Source organism: Alexandromys fortis, unplaced genomic scaffold (genome assembly GCF_014885135.2).
Source record: "Alexandromys fortis isolate MF-2015 unplaced genomic scaffold, M_Fortis_MF-2015_v1.1 scaffold_54, whole genome shotgun sequence".
NCBI lineage: Eukaryota > Metazoa > Chordata > Mammalia > Rodentia > Cricetidae > Alexandromys > Alexandromys fortis.
This window is the reverse complement of record NW_026067958.1, coordinates 4,375,585-4,398,798: the sequence shown is the minus strand read 5'-3', so window position 1 is coordinate 4,398,798 and position 23,214 is coordinate 4,375,585. Positions and strand designations below refer to the sequence as shown.

The following is a 23,214-nucleotide window of genomic DNA, read 5'->3' as shown; positions in this document are numbered from 1 at the left end:
CTGTGTTCTTTAAACTGGGGAGACCTTGCTTGTATTTGCAAAAAGACTTCTGATTGGAAGGCGGGTGTGTGGTATGCTCAGGCGCTCAATCTGGAAGCTTAGCAAATATGTCCCTTGTAGCTGTCTGCAGTCACATGGTACAGAACCTTCATCCAGCTTTAACAGACTAACTGGGCTTCCAAAATTTCTTTATGATCCCAACCAAGGGCACAATGTTTCCCCTGAATATCATGAGAATATTTCTCAATAGGTGGAAGCCAAGCCAAGATTAGCTTGATTTAGAAAGATTAAGAAAAATGTGGAGCCCGCAAGATGGCTTAGTGCGGTGGTTCAATTTTCCTAATCCTGCAACCCCTCATGTTCTGGTGCACCCAATCATAAAATTATTTTTGTTGCTACTTCATAACTGTAATTTTATTACTGTTAAAAATCGTAATGTAAATATCTGATATGAAGGATATCTGATGTTTGACCTCTAAAGGGGTGGCCACCCACAGTTGAGAACCACTGCCTTAGTAGGTGAAGATATTTGATTGCCACATATGATGGCATGAGTCCAACCCTCAGGGGCTCATGATGGAAAGGAACAGACTTCCACAAGTTGTCTTCTGACCTTCACACATGTGTCAACATGTGCGCGCGCACACACACACACACACACACACACACACACGAAACAGTTGTCATTTTAAAAAGTTTGTTGTTGTTGTTTAAAGGAAGAATAATGTGGAATTGTGGGTACAGATGTATACACATTCCATCCTTAACCAAATCAGTGAGTCTAGGAACAATTTACAAGGCGATTACCAAACTCCAATGTGTTCAGTCTGGAATACCAAGCATAACAGAGGTGTTTACTGGGAACGTTTCTCGTACAGTGTAGGAAAGAGAAGTCACATACCTAAACATTAACATTGGTTTTCTTCCAATGTTGGCATTATGGGTAACATGCGTTCTCCATTTCTCCAAATCAGAATGATTGTGTTCACACATCAGAGGAATAACGAACCAGCAAGACAGTTAGGAGTGTAATGGAGGAAAGAGGAGACTTTCCTCGGGCACTGGGCATCCAGAAGGACCGGTGACCATCGGGGCCCTGCTCATACCCACTTCCCGCTTCCCCGTCTACTCTAAAACTGAGGTGACTCCTAATGAGGGCACGTTGCACGAGGGAAAACACAGGAAGAGAAATACATTCTGATTTTCATGGCATGCAAAATTGGCAGGAACCAGAACAGCAATGGCTTTTCAACTCCAAACTAGATACAGCCAGGAGAGAGGAACCACAGCCAACAAGACAGACTGCCTAGACTGTAGTTCTGATGTGGCTGCCTTACCTGAGCCTCTAAAGCTGGACTCCCGGTAAATCAGAATTTTAGCAATGCTTTTTCTTTTTTTAAATAGTCTGGACTATAAAACCCTTTGTTGTGTACAGCTGCTGTGATTCTGGTTTTTGTTTGTTTTGTTTTTCCTTTAAGTGGTTCAGAGCTTCCTCGGTTGCTGCTCAAATTGACTGCACTGCAGACTGGACATTAACACAGACCCTCACCTGGATAGAATGCCAGGTAGCTATCTCGCCAGGACTAGATGTCAACCTGCCCGCAGCCCTTCTGTTTGCACACTTAGGGCAAAGCACAGACCCTTCAGCAGTTACACTTAGAATGGACTTCTGATTTCTCCACAGAGCCACCCTGAGGTCAGAGCTACTTAAAGCCCCTAAGGCCCAGCCTTCTCCTTCCTCACAAAGCGTCAACCATCCACCATGCTGCGAAGTGAGGTCATCAGCAAGTTCCACATCTGGATCTCACCAGTTCAGACTGCTGTTCTGTACTGCTGCCCTTCCCCTTTTATTTCAGATACAAAATAAAACCAGGCTGTCTGCTTGCAATGATATCCAACCTTGTCTGTTTCAGGAAGAAGGGAAACAACACTGTTTCTTTTAGATTTTAAAACAAGAAAAACTTTTGTCTCCTAAAACATGGGTCGGGTATTTCTTTGTCATATAAGAACTTTGTAAAATACAACGTGTTAGGAAGGGAGCAGCTGGACTCAATTTCCAGCCAATCACAGGGTGGACATTTGTGACTCTGCTTCCTCCTCTGGTGAGGCTTCTGTTATTGCATGGTGTCTATAATCAATTACTGTATCCCTTCCTCCCTCGGAGGGAAACAAACAAACAAGCTAGGGCTTGAACAGGCCACCAGGCTCCAAGGTCCTCACTGGCTGCTGCTGGAACACAGCAATTCAGGGACAGGAATGTGCTTTAAAAGGGTCTGAGATAAAAGGTGTCTGTGGGGATAGCTGTTACTGCTGGGATGAAAAGAAAGGGGCCTGCATGCAGTCTTTGAGATTCACCTTAGAAGCCTCCTAGCAAAGGCGTCTTTAGACACCCCCACCTCCCACCCTGTGGACTAGGGACCCCGGACCCCCACCCACCCTGCTGCCTAGGGAAGGGTGTGAGGCCCTAGGCTAGGGGTGCAATTTTTAAAGACAAATTATATTATTGTGGAGCCAACCAGGCTTTTTTTCCAGCTGCAGTGAGGGCACACACAGTGACAGTGTCCTGGGAACTCTTACCTGCTCCTAACAAAGCCACAGAGGACATGGCCTCAGGGAGTTGTTGGAAGGCACTAAGCCATTAGCACTGTGGCCAGACCCTCTCCAAATATCCCAGGAAGAGCTTTGCTGTCCCTTATAAACTTAGACAGCACAGCCACCCACAATGAAGCCCACCCTCAGACTCTCCCACCCCTACCACCACCACCGTGACCACCACATGCTCAACTTCACTGCAGTGAGTTTCACTTAAAACAAAACTCCCCCAAACAAAAAAATCTTAAAAAACAAAACAAAACAAAAAACAGAAACAGACAATCACTAAAATCACTTTCTGGGAGTTTCAGCTACCTTTCTAGGATCCTGTTCCTTTTGTTTGTTTGTTCCTAGCTCCGTTATGTTATGAAATAGCAGGGTTTGGAGAACCAGGCAAAGGACAAGTTTAGGAATATGAAAGCCCTTTGTTTTGCTCACACTGTTTTGTGGAACACAGACTAATTCCAGCAATGCTACACTAGTGAAACACAAGAAACCATTCCGAGCATCAATTCTCAGTTAAGCGACTTCACTAGAGGAGCTGCCAGGGGTCTGTCCCAGAGGGGGACTGTTTTTTTTTTTTTTTGCATAGTGTGGATATGGCCTTGGGTTCCATTCCCCAGACCACACAAAGTAAACAATTAAGATAACCAGAATATTTACCTGATGTTGTTAGGGTAAGCAGAGTGTTTTAGAACTCACAGGACAGCATTTGTGGACTGTGAACCCCACAAAGCATTGAGGTACTGCTCTCACAGTTTCGGGGTGGCTCCGCTCAGCTTCCTACCATGAGGGTTGGCCCATAACTCATGGGATCCCACAGTGATTTGAAGGACACACCAATGGCTCACCATGCTGCTAGACTGGAGAACGGCTACTTCCAATTTCCAAACAGAACTTCATGTCACAGAGGACCTGTGCTGGTCACTGAAGAGAACAACTACCTTCTATTTTCAACCCTAACCTAATCCTCTTGCCACTCCAGTGAAGAAATTCCCAAACTCATTGCTGCAGTTGGACCTTATCTAGAATGCAATGATTTGTTGATAAGCTTAGAAGAAAGAAAAGAGTTAGGGGTGGCATCTTTAATCCTAGCCATGGGGCAGCAACGGGGCAGGAGCGGAGCTCAGAGACAAGTAGATGGATCTCTTTGAGTCTGAGGCTCACTGAGTCTACAAAGTGGGTTCCAGGTCAGCCAAGGCACAGAATAAGACAGTATCTGAAATAAAACAAACAAACAACAGAGAGAGAGAGAGAGAGAGAGAGAGAGAGAGAGAGAGAGAGAGAGAGAGAGAGAGCGCGCAGAGGGTTTCTTTCTTTTAAACGTAAGTAAGATAAACAGAAAAAAAAACCTGACACTGGACAGTTAGCAGGATCCTGGGCTCCCATCCCCACTACCCTCTTCCCCAAAATAGAGTGGAATGGGATCCAGAGTCTGCACTGTTTATGATGGGAGAAAGGAAATCCCACATTACAGCATCAACTCTAAGTCCTGAAAATCTGAAAGACAGTTCAGTGTGAGCGGCAGGAGGCGCTCGCTGTGGCGTCCTTCCCCTCTGCGACTCGGCTCAGTGTGCAGCGCACATGCCAGGAAGTGGAAGAGGCCTCTCTTCTGCATGAATTATAAAATTCATTATGGAAATATAAAACAGTTAAGAACTCATGGGAAGAAATTAAGGATAAACACCTGTCAGAACTGGGCAACTGTGGGATACGGCAGTGGTGCTTTTTGGTCTGTGAAGCCCAAATTTAACTTTTTAAGGACAGGGTCTTACTGAGTAGCTTGAAGACCTGGCTGGCCCCAAACTCACAGAAATCTACCTGCATCTGCCCCTAGAGTGCTGGGATTAAAGGGTTATGCCGTGAGTCCTGGCCGGCCCCAAATTTAGTTTTTAAGTCTATCCATTGGAGCTGGAACATTCTAATTTGAGCTTGTTGTTCCAAACAGAAGATCAAAGGAGCCATTATCTAAAAAGGGAAGGTGAAAAGGTCAGCGCTGTCCTTGACACTGAGCAAGAAGGAGACAGGCAAACAGACAGTCTGCTTCCCGAGTTTCTTTGCATTTGGGGCCTCACAGCAGAGGGCTGTGGTTCTGATGTGTGCACATTCAGGAAACAATGGGGAAATAAATAATCCCATGTTTGTGTGGGGGACAGAGAGGATGTGGGTGGCTATGTGACACAGCTTCAGTTGGCACTGCTACCCCACACTGAGCCAGATGACTGGGGATGTTCCCATCTCTGGGAGCCTGAACGATCCAAACTAAGACAGTCTGAAGTGGAGGGCCTTGAAGTTTAAAGGCAACAGTAATAACTCAAGGACTGACAGCTGGGGCTAGACAGCCTGGAGGCAAGCCGCAGCCTTGCCACTCACTAGCACCATGGCCTCACATAAAGTTATGTAATCTCTCTGTGCCTCGATTTCCATATTTGCAAAACGGGGAATTCAAGCACACCTTCCCTTTTGAGGGACAGCATTTAGAACAGCACATGGACTCAGGAAGTTCTAGAACAGCACCCGTGTTCCCATTATCGCTCTATGGAAACATGGGCCAGTCAAGTGACCCAGACCCATTACTGACGTACTCAATCTGAATCAAGTCAGCAGTCGTGTGAATCCAGAACTTCAGGAGAACTCTGGTTTACTTCCAAGAGGATTCTGAATTGTCTGTCAGCTGGGGGGGGAAGGGGTCTCCCTGGGGACGATCATCATTTAACAGCCATGCAAAGACTCCAGCCTTCTGCATCATCACTCATTCTACAAGCCCACAAACCAATTTATGAAAAATACATTATTTTGAGGCAAGCATGCAGTTTATGCTCATTCTAACGATACCCATTCCTAGCACTGCAAACAATGCGCATGATTCCCAAGGCTTGGTCGTGGTAGTTGTGGATCAGTGGGGTAAACAGGAAAATACAGGCAATCTGGTTTAGTCGGTCACGGCAATCAGGGCACCACAAGCTGTTGCGTGGAAAGGGCACAAATGAGGGGGCAGCTCAGTGCAGAGAAAGGGAAGGCAGAGTACTAACTCGCTGGGATGACTCGATTTTCATCAAGTACCTTTGAATGTCAAGTTCTGCCTGCAGAGACACCAGCATACACTGCAAAGCCTATGACCAGGAGAAAGAGAAACAGCGTGAAACAGGAGGAGAAGAGGGGTAGGCTGCCCAAAGAGACCAGCTAATCCTTCACACGCTTCTTAATAATAATAGTGGAGCATAATTACCCCTCCCGACGGAACAAAGTGGCAAATCCAGCCATTTATTTGTCAAAACAACGTTGAAAGCAAGTCCTAACTACCAGAGGTCTCCTCAGATCTCCTGACACAGGTGTGATTGACCCCACCTCATGTTACCTGAGAATGTGTCACACTGACCCACAGTCACGGGGTATGGAGGACATGACAGAGCCAACCCAACCAATGGGACACCTTGCTGAGTCAGAGTGCAGGCTAGTGGGCAGCATGGGAGCTACCATGAAGATTAACACTGGCCCCGGGGTCCATAGCCTCTGGGGTGTCTTTATAACACAGTTCTGTGTGCAGTGTCCTCTGTCTGTACCCTGCCACCCAGGACGCTACAGTCACTATGAATGTAGGCAGGAAAAGATGGTCAGCATCTAATCCAGAACCGGAGTGCTGATGCTTGAAACCAGCGGCCACCGAGCAGGACTTTGTGTGCCAGCACTTAGTTCTCTTTGATACTACTGATCTACTTTTGGACTCCTCCGTTTTTTAAAAACCTGAGCTAGATGGACTAGAAGGATAGCTCAGCAGTAAGAATGAGTGTTGCTCTCACAAAGGACCTAAATTCAATTCCAGATCACAACCTCCTGTAATGCTAGCCAGTCAGCTTCAGTGTCCTCTTCTGGACTCCATGGATACCTGCATTCGCACGTGCACCTGCCCTCAAACCACGCACGCACGCACACACTCACACACACGAGCACACACACTACACACAAAGAAAACAAACTTTATAAATGATCTAAGGTAGAAAATAATTTGTGTGTTTTGAAACAGGTAATCTGCATATTTCTAAAACAAGAATGATCATTTTTTTGTACCTCACGTCACCCAATGACATGTTCTCTGGGTGTATAGGACTGTCAATTCAGATATATCCATGTAGACTACCAACATACAGGGCCTCTAAAAATCAATTGTAATCTGGTGTTGTGACAAATGCCTATAATCCCAGCATGTGCAAGCCTGAGGCAGGGAGATCATGATATCAAAGCTAGGTTGAGCTATACAAAGACCTTGTCTCAAAAATCAGAGAAATAAACAGCTTCTTAGAAATTCACTTTGGGTAAGATTGAGTGTGCTGACTGCACACAGCCAGGGGGTGGCACACGCCTTTAATCCTAGCACTCGCGAGACAGAGACAGTCAGATTTCGGGAGGCCAGCCTGGTCTACAAAGAGAGTTCTGGGATAGTCTGGGATATACAGAGAAACAAAAAAAAAAAAAAAACAAAAGCAAAAGCAAACAAAATTAACCACATAACACTAATAAGTTTACACAATCTATATGATTCAAGTTACCTCTATACATACAATATGTGCATCACTATATACATTTATGTCTGAGTGCTTCTATGTTATTTAGGACACACACATTAGCTATAGGTCATACGAAGAAAAAGAGCCTTAGAATATAAAGGTTATGATTAAAAGCTGAGACAAATCTCCTGATAATAATCATGCTAAAATATTCTACCCAGAATGCTCTGAGGGGTTTCAACCTGTAAAAGAACATTTTGGGGCCTTCACAGGAACAAATAGCGACACCATTTGAAGAACTACCTGCTAGTCTGACTTCATAAAAGCCCCCTTTCCAGTGAATATACACTTCCCAGAGCTAAGAAGGCTGCTGTGCTGTAGGCTCCCTGAATCTCCGCTGCAGAGTTTACAGGCTTCATCAACTAGGCAAGACACACCTTGAGGCAGGCCACAAATAATAAAGCCCTAGAGGGGCGAGGTAAATATATGCGTGAGACGGAAATAGGATGACAGGTCTGAAGAGCCTCTGGAGTCAGACGGAGGCAAAGGGCTACATGAAATCGCACTTTCTGTTCCAAGGTGACGGGCTGTGATAGCTTGCAGTAGACAGGAGACTTCAGCCTGCAATGGGAGGGAGACCAAGGCCAAGGAGTCCCCAATATCAGGGGGATCCACAACATGAAATAAATAGTTGGGGGCAAGTGATGTCAACAAAGCAGCTGTCAAGATAAGTGTCATTGTGAGGCTGGTGGTGTGTGTGTGAGGTGCACGTGTGTGTGTGTGTGTGTGTGTGTGTGTACGTGTGTGTGCGGTGGGGGCTCCACATTCTGGAGCCGACCTCACTCTCCAGCTTCGTTCATTCTCAGCTTGGCTTTGAAAAGTGAGCAGAGCCAAGAAAACACAGAAAATATTAAAGTTCCCCAGTAGACTGGGGAAGACCCAAGGATGCTAGAAGGCAGGAAGCCCTTTCTGGAAAGTCCATGGATTCAAAAGAGGAAGAACTTGGAGCCAGCAGCTGGACGTGGCATTACATCCTGCAATCCTACCACTGGAGGCTCTCAAGTTGGGGACACGTTCTTAAGGCCTAATGAGACCTTGCCTCGAACAACCATTAGCTCCTCACTATGGAGGGTTTTTGAGATTACAAAGGAAACTCACAGAGAACTCTATCTCCCAGTGGGTTCCATCTGGGTGGGAAAAAATTTAACTGCAACAAGAAAAAAAAAACCCAGAAATTGAATCAGGCCACTCCTACATGCCATTCAAAGTCAACAGTAACACTTAGGAGCTGATGCATGGCTGTAACTGGAAAATAAACTAGTTTAGTTTCCAAATATTGAGAGAGGTGGCAAGGAAACAATTTTGAAAATATAATTTCATTTATTTACTGGGGTAAATAAAGGGCACACACATGCATAGCTGTGTGTGAAGGTCAGAGGACAACTTATGGGAGTCATTTATCTACTTCCATCATGTGGGTTCCTGAACGAAAATTCAAGTCATCCCACTCTGTGGCAAGCACCCTGGCCCACCGAGCCATCTTGGTGGTTTCAAAAGATGCTAGTTTGATTAAACTTCTTGATTATCAAAGATTCATTCAATACTTCAAGGAAATAACTGGAGTGGCAAAACAATGATGCTGTAAAATTAATCAGGAGTATAATTCTTTTTCAAACACTACTAACAAAAAATTGAACAGCTATCAAAATGAAATCGCAAAAACAGTCAATGGGTGTTTCTGTTGTACTGAGGAGTCAGATTCCTGAGATCTTTTTCCAGAAATGAACAAAACAGAATGCTGCCCATAGCACAAGTGATGGGTGATAGGGAATCTTCTTCTTTAGCTCTCCCCATCTCTGAGTTTTCAATAGCAAGTCTAAGTACCCTACAGTGTGTGTGCAGCAGAAGCAACACACAGGTGTCTAGGGTAGCAGTGAGAAATGGCAGATGGTTAGAACTCAAAGGTTAACGTTTAAAGGTTAAGTTCTTGATTTTCTTCAGAAGTTAAAGATTTTCTGATATATGACTTGGGAGCCACCTAGCAAACTGTGGTTCAATAAAATGCATGCATAAAAAACTGTTATGATCCAGGGAAGACTCGGCTGTGATGAGTGCTCCATGAACACCGTCCCCATTGGCCAGAGCCTCGGGGAGGCATCTGTCTTACCGAGCATAGATCGTAGAATCAGGTTCTCTCTTACCCTCTGTTGTGGCTCACATACTTGTTCTTGAATTTACAGTGGAAATTTTTTACTACTGCTTCCCAACTAGTTTAACTTTCAGAGATGGAGAATGCTGCTTTCACTGCCTTTCTAAATGTCTCCCTGGCTTTGAAGACACAGAATAGCTGTTTAATTTTCTCCCAACTTAACTTTCCTCATCTGCAAACTGGGAGCGCATAGACAGTGGTGCGTACTGAAAGGGTTAGAAGAGGCTGAGGCATAAGACTCCACGCTCAATCCTCCCTCCTGTGACCCCAACTCCAGGGTATCTCATGCCCTCCCTGGTCTCTGCGTGTAATCACATACAAATGGCAACCACACACACAAATGTATGGCTATAAAATAAAAACAAATCTTTAAATAATGTATTGCCAACAGTCTGGAGAGATGACTCAGGAGTTAAGAGGACTAATTGCTCTTCCAACACCTACATGGCCAACAACTGCCAGTACCTCCAGTTCCAGGGTATCTGACACTGTCTTCTAGCCACATCAGTCACGCAGACTTGTGGTGACAGATTTATGCTGGTGAAATACTCATACACACACAATAAAAATAGATAATTCAAATTATGTTGTTGACACATGATTTAATGACAGGTGATGAATATATGAAAAAATATACAAAGAAATAGAATGTAGTATTGCGGGAGCACATGAGAAGATTGCTGAGTGTAAAAAGCAAATTCTTCAAGCAAAACGAATACGAAAAAATCGACAAGAATATGACGCTTTGGCAAAAGTGATCCAGCATCATCCCGACAGGCATGAGACACTGAAGGAGCTAGAGGCTCTGGGCAAAGAACTGGAGCATCTCTCACATATTAAAGAAAGTGTTGAAGATAAGCTGGAATTGAGACGGAAACAATTTCACGTTCTTCTTAGTACTATCCACGAACTTCAACAAACATTGGAGAATGACGACAAGCTGTCAGAGGTGGATGAAGTTCAAGAAAGTACCATGGAAACAGACTCTAAGCCGTAGATGGGCTGACTGTCCCTAGTCACAGGGACAGTGGAAAGCTGCATGGGCTTACTGGGTTTGGTTTATTGTGCTTTTGAGATGCTTCAACTTTGGCAGTGAAATGCTTTGCTTTTAAATATTAAAAAAAAAAAAAGAAGTCTTAAAATCCAGCAAGTCTGTTTACAGTGGTAAACTGTAAGGAAATAACCATAACCTAAGGGAGTCTGTACAGTGTCCTGTGAACATGGGGGTACTCATGCTTGGGCCAAGGAAAACAGAGGCTAACAATGGCACTCACACACAGCTGGGCATGGCAACATACACCCATGAGCTGATGCAGGAGGATCACAGGTTCGAGGAAGCTCAGTCTACACAGCAAAGCTGTGTCTCTAGACAAAAGAAGAAGTTTGCACATATAATTGAGCAGAAAAAAACCATGCCAGAAAAAAAGACAACTCCTTTCAGTTCTGAATCTCTCTGCCTATCAAAGAAGAGCAGAGGGCACACGTTAACATGGATATCCTGTGGGTTGTGGGACTATACTAACTCTTAACTTTATCCTTTATAAATTACACAGTTACGCCTATGATTTAAAAATACATTAATTTTAAATTTCATGGGACTGGCATCTGATGTGGGAGTGATTTCTTAATAATAAAGAAACTGCCTCGGCCCTCATAGGACAGAAAATTAGGTAGGCGGAGTATACAGAAGAGAATTCTGGGAGAAAGAAGGTTAGAGGAAGAGTCGCCATGATTCTCCCGCTCCAGACAGACGCAGGCTAAGATCCTCCCTGGTAAGCCAGCTCGTGGGCTACACAGAATATTAGAAATGGGTTAGAACAATATGTAAGAGCTAGCCAATAAGAATCTGGACCTAGCCGGGCCAGGCAGTGTTTGAAAGAATACAGTTTCCGTGTAATTATTTGGGGGCATAACCTAGCCATGTGGGCGGCCGGGTGCCGGGGACGCAGCCCCGCCGCTCCTATTTCAACAGGCATCAAATTATTGTGCTTGTTTTTCTGATTTGCTTCTATCCCTCCCCAAATTCCTCGGCATTTGATATTAATAGAAAAGAGAATAGAAATATTCTCCTTTAATAGAAAGAGAATATGAGGGTTCATTTGTTTGGGAGCTTTGAAGGTGGGGAAAACAGGAAGAATGCAGCTAACTGTGCAGCCTTTTCATGACCTCTAAGCGGCCTGCTGGCTTCTCTTGTGGAACAAGGACCATTACACCACGAGGGGGTGCCCTGAGCTTGGCACGTTCAGCAGCATCCAGCCTGATGGAAGGACGCAGCTGACACCCTGGGCACTGGAGGAAACAGGACACCCTCGCCACTGGTGGCTCTGCGTCAAACTTTGTCCTTCCCAATATGCTTCAGAGTCTCCTGCTCACCCCCACTCTGGCTGTGTCTGGCCAATCCGTGGGGACACCGCAGTTAGTTGTGACAGGATGGAGCGAGGATGACTACGCGTCTCATCCATTTAGCAGATCTGCCAAGGATGACGCGGTTTTGTCATCATGACGCAAACCAAAGAGCACAACACAAGCAGATGCTGGGGAAATCACTTTAGAAACCAGTCTACCCTGGAGACACACAGACCATCTGTAACAGGTCATCAAAGCCAATTCAGGTTCTTTGATGTTAAAGAAAAATTACTCCATGAAAGAATCCAATCATATAATAAAATCACCTTAAATGTTTAAAACAGTGAGAGTGGAACAAAATCATTTCCTCCATGACATTCAATAAGCCAGGCTAATATTTATAATTGACGTCAAAATTGTTGTTTATCTCTAAAGGGCAAGTGGGGGCAGCGTCCAACAAAATGAAGAAGGGCACAGCGCAGACGTCCTTAGAAACTGCTGTCCTGGGAATTTCTCCTTTCCTGAGGAACCTAAGAGTGAAGTAATCTGACAGTGACCATGGGGTGGGCTGCAACTACCGTCTCCAGAAAGAGGCAGGAGCGAACCAGTTCAGGCCTCAGCTCCAGCACTAAGTTTAAGTACCGTGTGCACTGCATGGGGTGTCTTTCGTGTGCAGTTCTCTCACCAGAAGACACAGGGATGTATTTATGTTACAGTGTTATATGATACGAGATCACATCACTTATGAAAACCCCCGAGCACAGCACGTGAGGCTCAGTAGAAGCCTGACTGACACCTGCAGGAGGGCGTGGCTGGGACCTCCGAAGCAGGAGTCAAAGTAGGGAGCCCGCTTGGCTGTTTTCAAAACAAATGAATGCCATATACATCATCTGCATGGCAGTCTCCTCTGAACTCGAGACTCATTGGGTAAATAAAAGGTCACACTCTGGCAAAGGTGGAGCCTGGAGGATTCTGGAAGGAGGAGCAAGCATCTCTGAGAGCTCTTGGACCTGACCTGCTGTCTACAAGTTGGGCAGAGAGCCTCAGAGATTCAGCTTTCCTGAGTCCTCATCTGTGCCAGGGAGGACTTTCTGGGATACAGATTTTAAGTCATCCCTGTTCCTGTAAGTAGCCCCTCCCCCACCCCTGTCAGTAACCCCAATACAAACTCAGGGATTCACCAGGTTGGATGGACTTTGGTTCAGCTGCGGCTTTGGTCTGCATGGGTTTCTTTTAGAGGAGGTGCAGGTGTGTGTTTGTGTGTGTGTGTTGTGTTGTCCTAGGAAAACGTTGTCCTAAAACGACGCCTTAGTTTATAATACATCGCTGGCTTCCCATGCAGTGGATTTGAAGGGTAATACAATGATTTCTATTAATTGTTGTAGGTTGGAGAGGAAAAAGTTATTGTACCGCAAAGTAAATATACAGAACATAGCCTAGAGCCAGACCAGTTTTTGTGATGTCCAACAAACACACACGCACACACACACACGCAAACACACAGCCACTGTTCTGATGGGCAGGCAATGCTATAGAAGTGGCTCAGAATTGTACTGTTCACCCGCCACTCACTTCCCATTCTGATTCCCAATATCCATCTCTCAATCTAGAAGAATCAGACTATATTTAGGAGAGAACTGGAACAGCTGAGATTCTCATGCCAAGGAAAGACAACAGTATGAGGCTCAACCAGTGCACCGACAGAGGAACTGTTTCCTAAGTCCTCACGTTCCCCACTCACAGCGGAGGAAGAGAAGCCGGCAGAAGTGGAAATGTTCCCGCCCAGTGTTTACTGTGTCTGGGAGGACGCTGCTCAGGTCATTTCTGCAAAGGAGACAGATATTTCTAGAACCGTACCCAAAGGAATGCCTCACACAGTTGTAGCCTCTCGCCACTGGGTGTCCAGCTCAAACATTACCTGTCACACATAGAAGCTGTGGTTTGGGTGTGGAGGGTCAGTGAAGGATCCATTGTGATTGAAAACTTGGTCATTAGGATGGTACCATGGGAGACGGTGGAACCTGTGGGAGGTGGCACCTCCTGGGAGATCAGGGTGATATTAGGAAGGTGCTTCCAAGCGGGAGACCTCTGGAAGGGAGTTCTCATGGGATACATGGGCGGTTGTCTCATGGAGACTGCTATGGAGGCCTGTTTCTGGCTTGGCTCTTTCTGTCTATGGACAGACTCAGATGTGACCACTTCTGTCAACAGTGGCTCCCATCACCTGCTATGGGCCTACTCCAGCACTCAGCTGATAGAGGCACCATTCCCTTGACCCTCCAAACCAAACAATTTCAGTCTTTTCTCTCCATAGAGTAGCTTGTCTGGGACATTTTGTTCCAGTGACACAGAGATGACTAGGGATACAATAAATGCATTTGTGTGTTTGCTTCCCTGTCTCCTCCCCAACTTCCCATTGTCTACACTGTGAGCATCACAAAGCAGAGGCATCTTCAGCACTTCCTTGTCATGTCACTTACAGAACGAATGAATGCAAAGCCGGAAGGAGGCAGCAGGCCTTAGGACTTGTGGTTAATGTAGTGTGGTGCTTTGACTAACCTCCTCCCTTCCCCACCCCCGAAATAGTGACGCACACTTTTAATCCCAGCACTCCTAGAGACAGGTAGATGGATCTTTGTGAGTTCAAGGCCAGCCTGGTCTACAAAGCAAATTTCAGGACACCCAGGGATGTTACACAGAGAAACCCTGTCTCGAAAAAACAAAACCAATCAAACCACAACAAAAAGGCCCCCATAGATTCATAAGGAGTGACATTATTAGGAGGAGTGGCCTTGTTGGAGTAGGTGTGAAGAGGTGTGTCACTAGTGGGTGGGCTTTGAGGTCTCAGAAGCTTAAGCCAGGATTAGTGGCTCCCAGCTTCTTCTGGCTGCCTGCAGATCCAGATGTAGAACTCTCAGTTACCTTTCCAGCACCATGTTTGTCTGCAAGCCTTCCTGCCATGACGCTAATAGATTAAACCTCTGAACTGGAAGCCAGTCCCGGTGACGTTTTCCTTTATAAGAGTTGTGGTCATGGTGTCTCTTCACAGCAATAAAACCCTATGACATGTGGCTTGCTTGATTTAAAAGCCTACTTCTTGATAATAGGCTACCTAGTAGGTCTTACAACTTTAGATGTGTGTCCTGGGCAACAGTTCCCACAGCCCGAGCAGGCCTACAAGATCCAGAGACCTGGACCAAGCCCAACACTACATGAACCTCACTATCAACACTCCAAGAGTGCTCTGATCTATCTCTTCGCCGCCTCTGCTTTTACTGTCTTGGGTGCTCTTGTACCTTCTCAAACGGAGGGAAATTCCATGTGATGGAATTTCTGCTTGTCAGGGCTCCTTTTCAATTTTCACCAAAACCTCCTCCCACAGAACTTGAAACTTAAATAAAAAGACTCAGAGCCCCTGAAGGGGGCAGGAAGTGGGAAGAGCTTCCAAACCCCTTTCATTATTTCAAAGGCTTTGGAGTACATTCCAGCTTTGGTTCAATAGCTGCTATTTCTGAGGATGTAAGCACTGTAGAAGAGATGACAAGAGCTTGCACCAGCTGGGGCCATTATCCCAGAAGGCTTTGCTTCAGGAACTGCCTCTCACACTGAAGGCCTGCTTAAGGTGGCCTTTTAATAGGGAGGAGAGGTGGGCTAATATCTGAATTCTGATCTATCTCCCTTCTCTTGGAAAACAGATCCAAACTCCAGAGCCTCACAGATCCTCAGCAGACTGTATAGAAATGTTAGGACCTCAGATACGGGTACCAGCAGGAAAGCTGAGCTTCATCTGGGGTTTGCTGTGCAAACTCTCATTGGCTGGCAGTTGTACACATGGGACTGAGGGACAGGCAAGGGCACAGCAGTCTGTAGACCACCAGGATAAGGATCAGAAACCCGGGCTTCCTGTGACTCAAGCTTAGTTCTGGCTCCAGAGTTCTATTCAGATGAAGAGATGGATAAAATCTTTAAGGGAATTTTAGCTTCGCATCATTGTTGCCTCCCAAAATGGGAGTTCCCAGGTGTTCCAGGAATCGCACATCACAAAGTTATCCTCAGAGAAGGCCTGAGTTGGATCTGTTCTCGGCAAAGCTCCATGTCCTGTATCCAGGAAGACTCTTGTGGTGGTCGGCTTGGCCAACTCAACACAAACTTAGACATACCTGAGAAGAAGGCGTCTTAATTGAGAAAATACCTCCAGAAGACTGGCCTGTAGGCAGGTCTGTGGGGTAGTGTCTTGATTCGTGATTGATGTATAAGAACCCAGCTCACAGTAAACTGTGTGGTTCCTGGGCAGAAGTCCTGGGTTGTACAGGAAAGCAAGCTGAGCAAGCCATGAGGAAATGCAGTAAGCAGCGGTTTTTCAACTTCTGTGCCAGTCCCTGCCTTGATTTACCTCCACGATGGAGTGTGGCCAGAGAGTTGTAAGAAGAACCTTTTCCTTCCCGTGCTGCTTCCGGTCATGGTGTTCTACCACAGTGATGACCTAAGACAAGCCTGAACACAGGACGTGAGCTCTCAGCCCAGGCTCAGCATTCATTAGCTTCTCACTTTGAACAAGTTATTCCAACCAACAATGGATTTTACACTGGGGCCATTAAAGCACCGGGGCTCACTTTGTAAACTAGCAAAGAAAACCACTGCCCTGTCTTCACGGGGTCAGCAAGAGCCACAAGGGACATCAACTGTATGAAACCTCTTTACTGTAAAGCTCTTATGTGGGACGCTAGTGCGGCTCTGTAGAAGGCACGTCAGACACGCACAGAAAGAGTTCCCGAGAGGATGACTGTCTCTACAGCCCCACAGCTCACCATTGCACCTGGCCCCAGTTCCTGAGTTAATACTCAATGTCTAAATGTTTCTTAAATTCCTGGGTTGAACCCCTGGTCTCCAATGTGATGGTATTTGAAGGCGGAACCTTTCACAAGTGACTAGTTTATATGGATGGAGTTTCTATGACAGGGTTAGTGCCCTAATAAAAACATCAGGAGAGACCAACCCCTGATGCTCATGGATACAGGAAGAAGAAAGCTCCCTGTAAATCCACAAGATGCTGACACTTTGGCCTTGGGTTTATTTCACTTGAACAATGAAAAGATTTATTTTTATCATTTAAGTCGACTTATTCCAGAAGCTAAACTTTTATCAAGATGATAAACCAGTGACAATCATAGTGGCAGATGCTGGCAGCCACATCATCCCCTGATATCACCTGCCCATGCGACTGCTCCCCTGATCCCGTGTTTCCTGGACTCAGCCCACCCATCCTGCTCACCTTTGCTAGCCTGCGTCTTCTGAAACCTAGAGAACTCCATGCTGGACTCAGCCTGCCTTTTTATATCCTGGCTTATTAAACGTCAGAGCCAGCTAAATGATTCCAGAGAAAAGTAGTTCTGTAAAATCTATTAAATTTGGGTGAGGGAAAAATGCCTTCCTCTAAAACTGTGATTCTAGAGAGTTCCATATCACTGCTAAAAACAATGCAGGAAGAGTGACGGTTTCTTCTAACAACACATGGGCTGGCTGCAAACTTCTAGTTCGGACCACCAAGCACCATTCCTGTTATAAACACCACACAACAGATGCCAGAGTTCTAAACTGCTATTGTCATTTTGCAAGGAAGCCAGGGCTCTGTACATGGTAACGGGTGGTCTACACTGAACTACATCTGTAGCCCACAAGCTATTTTCTGAATGTTTGGGTGTGTACATGTGCGGGTAGGTGAGTGCACTCGTGTGTGCACGTGTGTGTGTGTGTGTGTGTGCATGTGTGTGTGTTGTGTTTATATGGATTCTTGCATGAGGTGGTGTAGGGGCTGGGACAGAAAGTCAATCTAAAGAATCATTTCTTAAGAGCCTCACATTTCTCTTTGAGGCAGGGTCTCTCATTGGCCTCCAGCCCATCAATCTGGCTAGACTGGCTAGCCATCAAGCCCTAGGGATGTCTAAGATGAGTCTAATTCTATCTCTCCAGTTCTGGGATTCCAAATGGGCACCACCTTGCCCTGCTTTTTAAAATACGAGTTCTGGGGATGGAACTCATGTCTTGTATTTTTTGAGACAGGGTTTCTCTGTAGCTTTGGAGCTTGCCCTAGAATTCATCCTGTAGACCAGGCTAGCCTTGAACTCATGGAGATCTGCCTTTCTCTGCCCCACCCGCCTACCCTAAGTGCTAGGATTAAAGGTCTGTGCCACCACCGGCCAGCCGGCTGACACTAGCACTCTCCCAACTGAGCTAGCTTCCTAGTCCACAAATCATTTTCAACACTGTATTTTAGAATGATAATCTGAGCATGAAACAACAACAAAACAACTATAAAATTTTGACATTGAAATCACAGCGTGGGAATTAGTGTATTCTGCTAGCTATGTGAACTCCAGTCACTTACAATACAGGGTTCAATCCTTTTTAATCAGAAGACTGGATTCTTGAAGAAGTTGAGACCTTATCTTTCTAATTACAGGGCATTGCAGTGGAATGAGCCTCTATAACAGCTCAACTCTAAACATACTTTGCTAATTGCTTGCAAATACCAAGAGCAGAAGGTTGAAAACCTCGAGCAGAAGGTTGAAAACCTCGTCCCTCAGTAGCCACAGCTTACCAGCGGTGTGTAGGGTACTGGGCAGGGCCATCAAAAGACACTGAAAAAACGTTTAGGAAGATTACCAAGAACGCTTTCAGGAGAAGGGGGAAAAATTACAGAAAAACCTTTACCATGGAATTTTGTAAACATCAAAAATCACAGGATCACTGAAACTGAAAACAGAAGAGAACAGACCTAGAGGGAAACGTATCTGAATGTGGTCATTCTATAGGCATGTCCGCAGGGCTGGGAGCAACAAGCAAGCAGGGTTCTGGAAGGTATAGGAGGGAAAGAGAAATGGTTCACAGTTTTGGGGTACAATGAGGCTGTGGGAAGCCGAAGTTCAGAGGGCAAAGGAAGAGTTATGTCCAGATGAGTCCCCTGGATGGTGTGAACCCATCCTGGATAGTGTAAACCCACTCTGCACACAGATCCCTATCTTATTTTCTTGTGCAAGTCCCAGGAGGTTACCGGGGTCTGAGACAGGAGGGGGATAGAGTTACTGCAGGGATTTTGAAGGAGACCATAACACTCTTGTGATCCTCCAACATTGCCTTAGGGAACCCCTCAAGTACCTGGACAACTGCTGGCTATCAGTCCCCAAATTTCTACAAAGTCACATTCCCCACTTGGGTAGTACTCCCGGGCATGGGAGCGTAGGGCAAAGCTGAGGAGGTCATTCACAATCCTTGCTGCCCAATAATTTAACTCTTAGAGGAGACATCTGGCATGCAGGCTCTTTCCTTTTGGTGCCTGGTCTCTCTAATTTACCAAGTAGCATGATGACCTCCTACCTCTCTCCCTAAGCTAACAAATCGCCCTTGTATATTATCAGATAAAGCACAGCATAGTTCCTGTGTCTTTGGGAACGGTAACTCCCTCTTTTTTCAAGGCAAGACTGTTGAGCAAGAATAACCTTGACTCCACCCATTCCTAGTCTGACAGACTTTTCTGCACGGGATTGACTTTGAGATGCAAATGAAGAGCTTTGAAATCCAGAGTGGAGAGTAAGGTTTGAACCAGGCATTTTATTAGTGGACAGAAAAAATAAAATGGCGGCACTCTATGCACTATAATCTATAATAGGCAGATCAGCATATTCATTTATAAAAAGGATAAGGAAAATGTTTTCAGGCTTACACTGAAAGTATATATATGCCCTGAAATTAACTAATTTCATGTAAATGCAAGGATATTATGTAACCTATAATTCTTCCATGCAGAAGGCAGGTGTTTGATGGGCAGCAGATGTCACAGCCTCGGACTTAGTGGCGGACCCTCATTCATCTTTCTCAGTGCAGCCCTTTGTCAGCTAAAACAATCAATGGTGAACCTGTGATCCAATGTGGTTCTACTGTGGATTAATTCATTGACAGACTCTTACTTCCTATTCCTGGAGAGGCAGGAATGTGACAGACAGGAAAGAAGGTCTCACCCGAGTGGAAGGACCAAGGCCAGTGTGGCCATTCAAGGATAGGGAGATAGGGATATAGGAGAACAATCTAGATGGGCAAGCAGCCCTTTATGAGAGCCTGTATGGAAGAGGCTAGGTGACCCTGGCCAGTTCCCCATGGTGCTACCTGACTTCAACTTGTGTGGACTTCGATCTATCTATCTATCTATCTATCTATCTATCTATCTATCTATCTATCTATCTATCTATCTATCATCTATCCATCATCTATCATAGGGTATAGGGCCATCCCTGTGAGCAGGCACGGTAGTGGCCCAGGAGTAAGCCCTAGGGAGGGAAGTTATGAGGACAAGGACACTCTTTGTTCCTGATATCTCAGCAATCTGCATGCCACACCCAGAGACTGGAGATGAAAGCTGGAGATGCATCTGGGCTGGAGAGCTCGGTGGGATGTGTAGAATGTGGGAGAGTCTGGGTTAGACAACCCCACCCAGTACCATACAAAATGTGAAAGACATAAAAAAGAGCACAGCACCCTGTATAAGTGGATGCCACTCCTACCAAGTGTAGTGATAGTATCTTCTAAAGGAACATTAATAAGAAAGAGAAAAAGAGTCTAGAAGAGAAATAACTGACAAAATGCAACAACTTCATTCCCCTGAGTTTTCCCCAGCCCCAGAGGATCTCTCCCTGGATCTCTAGCTCCACTTCCCCAAGATGTGAACTTCCTGACTCTACAGTGAATAGGAGGATTAGACTGGCTACCCTGCACACACCACCGCACACTCACTGTGGAGGCCAGTGTAGACACGCCTGCATGCCCACTTTGGACTGGCTGGAAAGGGTGTGGTCACGAAGACCAGCAGTTTCTCTGGAAATTAAAAAAAGCCCAGAGCAAGGAAGAAAATACACTTGGAAGTGTGGGGGGGGGGGGGTAAGGAAAGCCGATGGGAATTTTCTAGAATGTTAGATGCTAAAAGTCAATTTATAAATCACATAGTCACTCTCCCCAAAACTTGAGTGTGAAGATGCAATGGCCCATTAGGTATGACCAACCATGAAGAGAACCCGCGTGATCAAGATGTGACCGGCTTTCTCCCCTGCCCCCACTTCACTTCTCAGCCCACCTGCTTTGCAGACACCTCCTACAGGTAGGAAGAGGATCATTGGGCCAGTCTGTTTAAAGCAAATGTCTTAGGTTCTGTCACTTAATCTCATGCTAGCAGGAACAACTCCAAGGTTCTGAACTACAGGGAAAATACGTTCTATTTCAAAGTCAACTACTGACACATAAAGAAGCTTGTGTGTCCTTCCAGGGATGTCGTCTCTAAAGGGATAGCTTTATACAATTACTTTTACGGTTTAAGTACTTTGAACTAATCATGAAGACACATTTCCCTCCCCTGACCCCGAAAAGGCAAGCAACACAAGAGTTTTTTAAAGACTCAAACAGAAAAAGATGGAGCTTCTATAATATTGTCTAAGCCGGGAGAGGGCACTAAAAGCTATCTTATAGTAAAACCCTCTTGGTTTGCTCAGTGTGAACCACCCCACTCTTCCCACTCCTCCCACTCTGGCCACTCATGGAACTACGTGACACAGACGGTTCCATCCTTTGCTGCCCTTGTCAGTGCTCGGCAGCCAGGTCACCTGGACCATAGAAACACATTATTTTTCGTTTGGGAGGTTCTGAGTACTAACCTCAAAAAGTATCGTCTTCTATTGATTATGTATTGCTGTTTGTCATGCGAATAAAAATACCCACACTTATTTACAAAAGGCCCCTTTACAAGCTGTTTGGAAAGTTATACTTAGTGCCTCTTACTATGAAAAATAGCAGTTGATTATAGTTAATAACCTTTCTACAAAAGTAAGCCTTTTGTTATGTAAAATGTGGAAAATATTGGTATTGTAATAAAATATTTAAAAGTCCAAAAAAAAGTATCATCTTTTTTTTCTTTAAAAAAAATTATTTAGGGTGCAGAGAATAAAACAAGCAATTTTAAGCACCTTTCCCAGGGGTGAAGAAGAGCCACACACCATGCCTGCTTTAACCTCTGCGTTCTCTCTGGAGTGGAGATTCTATTCATACCCCAAGCCTTTCTCCTTTCTTCTTTCTGCCCTTTGAGCTCTAGGCATTTTGAGTAAAGATCATTTCCTTAGAGTATGAATATCTTTTGTGAAGACCAGGGCTGTCCATGAACATACCAGCCACTTCCACTTTGAAATAGAGTACTTCCAGGAAGATAAGGCACTCTACCCATTGATGCTCCACGATGTTCTCTTTGTGGACACCCGGCATGTGCTTGGCTTTCCTTACTGGCTGTTTGTTGTTGGCACACACACATCCCAGTGTCCAGCAGACCTCCACCATAACTGTGTACACACTAAGACCTCTTTCCTCTACGAGAAGGAGGCCTGGCACCTTTTTATACTCATAGAGTATTTTGCAAAGGGAAACACAGTTGTAAAAGTACGATCTGCCAAATACCTTAGCCTGCCTGAGCCTGGAAATCTTCTTATCTGCACAATGGGAGGCTGGCACGTAGTTTACCCGAAGCTGCTGTCTGGAAGGCATGGAATAAATGAGGGTGTGGCACATGGTGAGCACTCAGCTCATTCCTCCACCTCCACTCAAATGTCTTCCCAGAGAACACAGGCTAGGAGGGGATGACAGCTGGGGGCGGAGGTTGTATTTCATGCTGGCTACATCTGGCCTTCATAAGTTTTCCTCCAAATGATAAAGGTCATATGTTAACAGGAACACTAGGCTGCAATGCATGTATTACAATCAATGCAGCAGCCGAGAGATTTCAGCTCTTTCAGGACTAGTGACAAGCTCAGAGAGAGCACCAGCCACTCTTTGGTAGACCCCACATTTATGCCCCTAGCCAGCAGGACTTTTTCCTGAAATCACCACTTGGAGAATGAGCGTGAAAATTGTTTCTTCTTGAGATCCACTCTGAACTTGGGTTTCTGGTTTCCATTACCTAAGGGATTGCAGGAGACATGATTTCTTAATGTGTACAGTGTATCTTCTAACATCCCGCAGAAAACCCAAAATCAAACAAACTAACTAAAAACTAAAAAGATTTCTGAAACCTGAGATAAGGTAAAAGGAACATAATGCCTGCTGTAGCTATGTAACTGGAGCCAATGAATGGGTCTATTTGCTACACTATGCTAGGCACGCTGAGTTAAAACTGCCTGTATCTCCCAGTCAGATTATGGACACCTAGCTATATGTATGTATCTGGTTTCACATTGGGACTGCTCCTAAAATAACACAGAAGTCAAGCAAGCTTTAATGGAATTATATCCTTCATTTCCTAATTAATCATATGCTAGGCTTACATTGATGCTCTTTTTTTTGGGGGGGGGGGTTCAAGACAGGGTTTCTCCGTAGCTTTTGGTTCCTTTCCTGGAACTAGCTCTTGTAGACCAGGCTGGCCTCGAACTCACAGAGATCCACCTGCCCCTGCCTTCCCGAGTGCTGGGATTAAAGGCGTGCGTCACCACCACTCGGCTTACACTGGTGCTCTTATATTTATTTCTAGTTAACCATCAA

At 45.3% G+C, this 23,214-nt stretch overlaps 2 protein-coding genes across 15 annotated transcripts in view; one reads left to right on the top strand and one right to left on the bottom strand.

Moving 5' to 3' along the window:
• The window catches only part of Kiaa1217 (KIAA1217 ortholog), a 479,642-nt gene that overhangs the window by 157,672 nt on the left and 298,756 nt on the right, over nucleotides 1-23,214 (bottom strand). The window lies entirely within an intron of this gene.
• On the top strand, nucleotides 9,929-10,446 carry LOC126507857 (THO complex subunit 7 homolog; the record flags this gene model as incomplete). The annotated part of the gene is made up of 1 exon (XM_050152696.1): nucleotides 9,929-10,446. A coding segment is annotated over one exon (375 nt), but the record flags the coding sequence as incomplete, so codon positions are not given.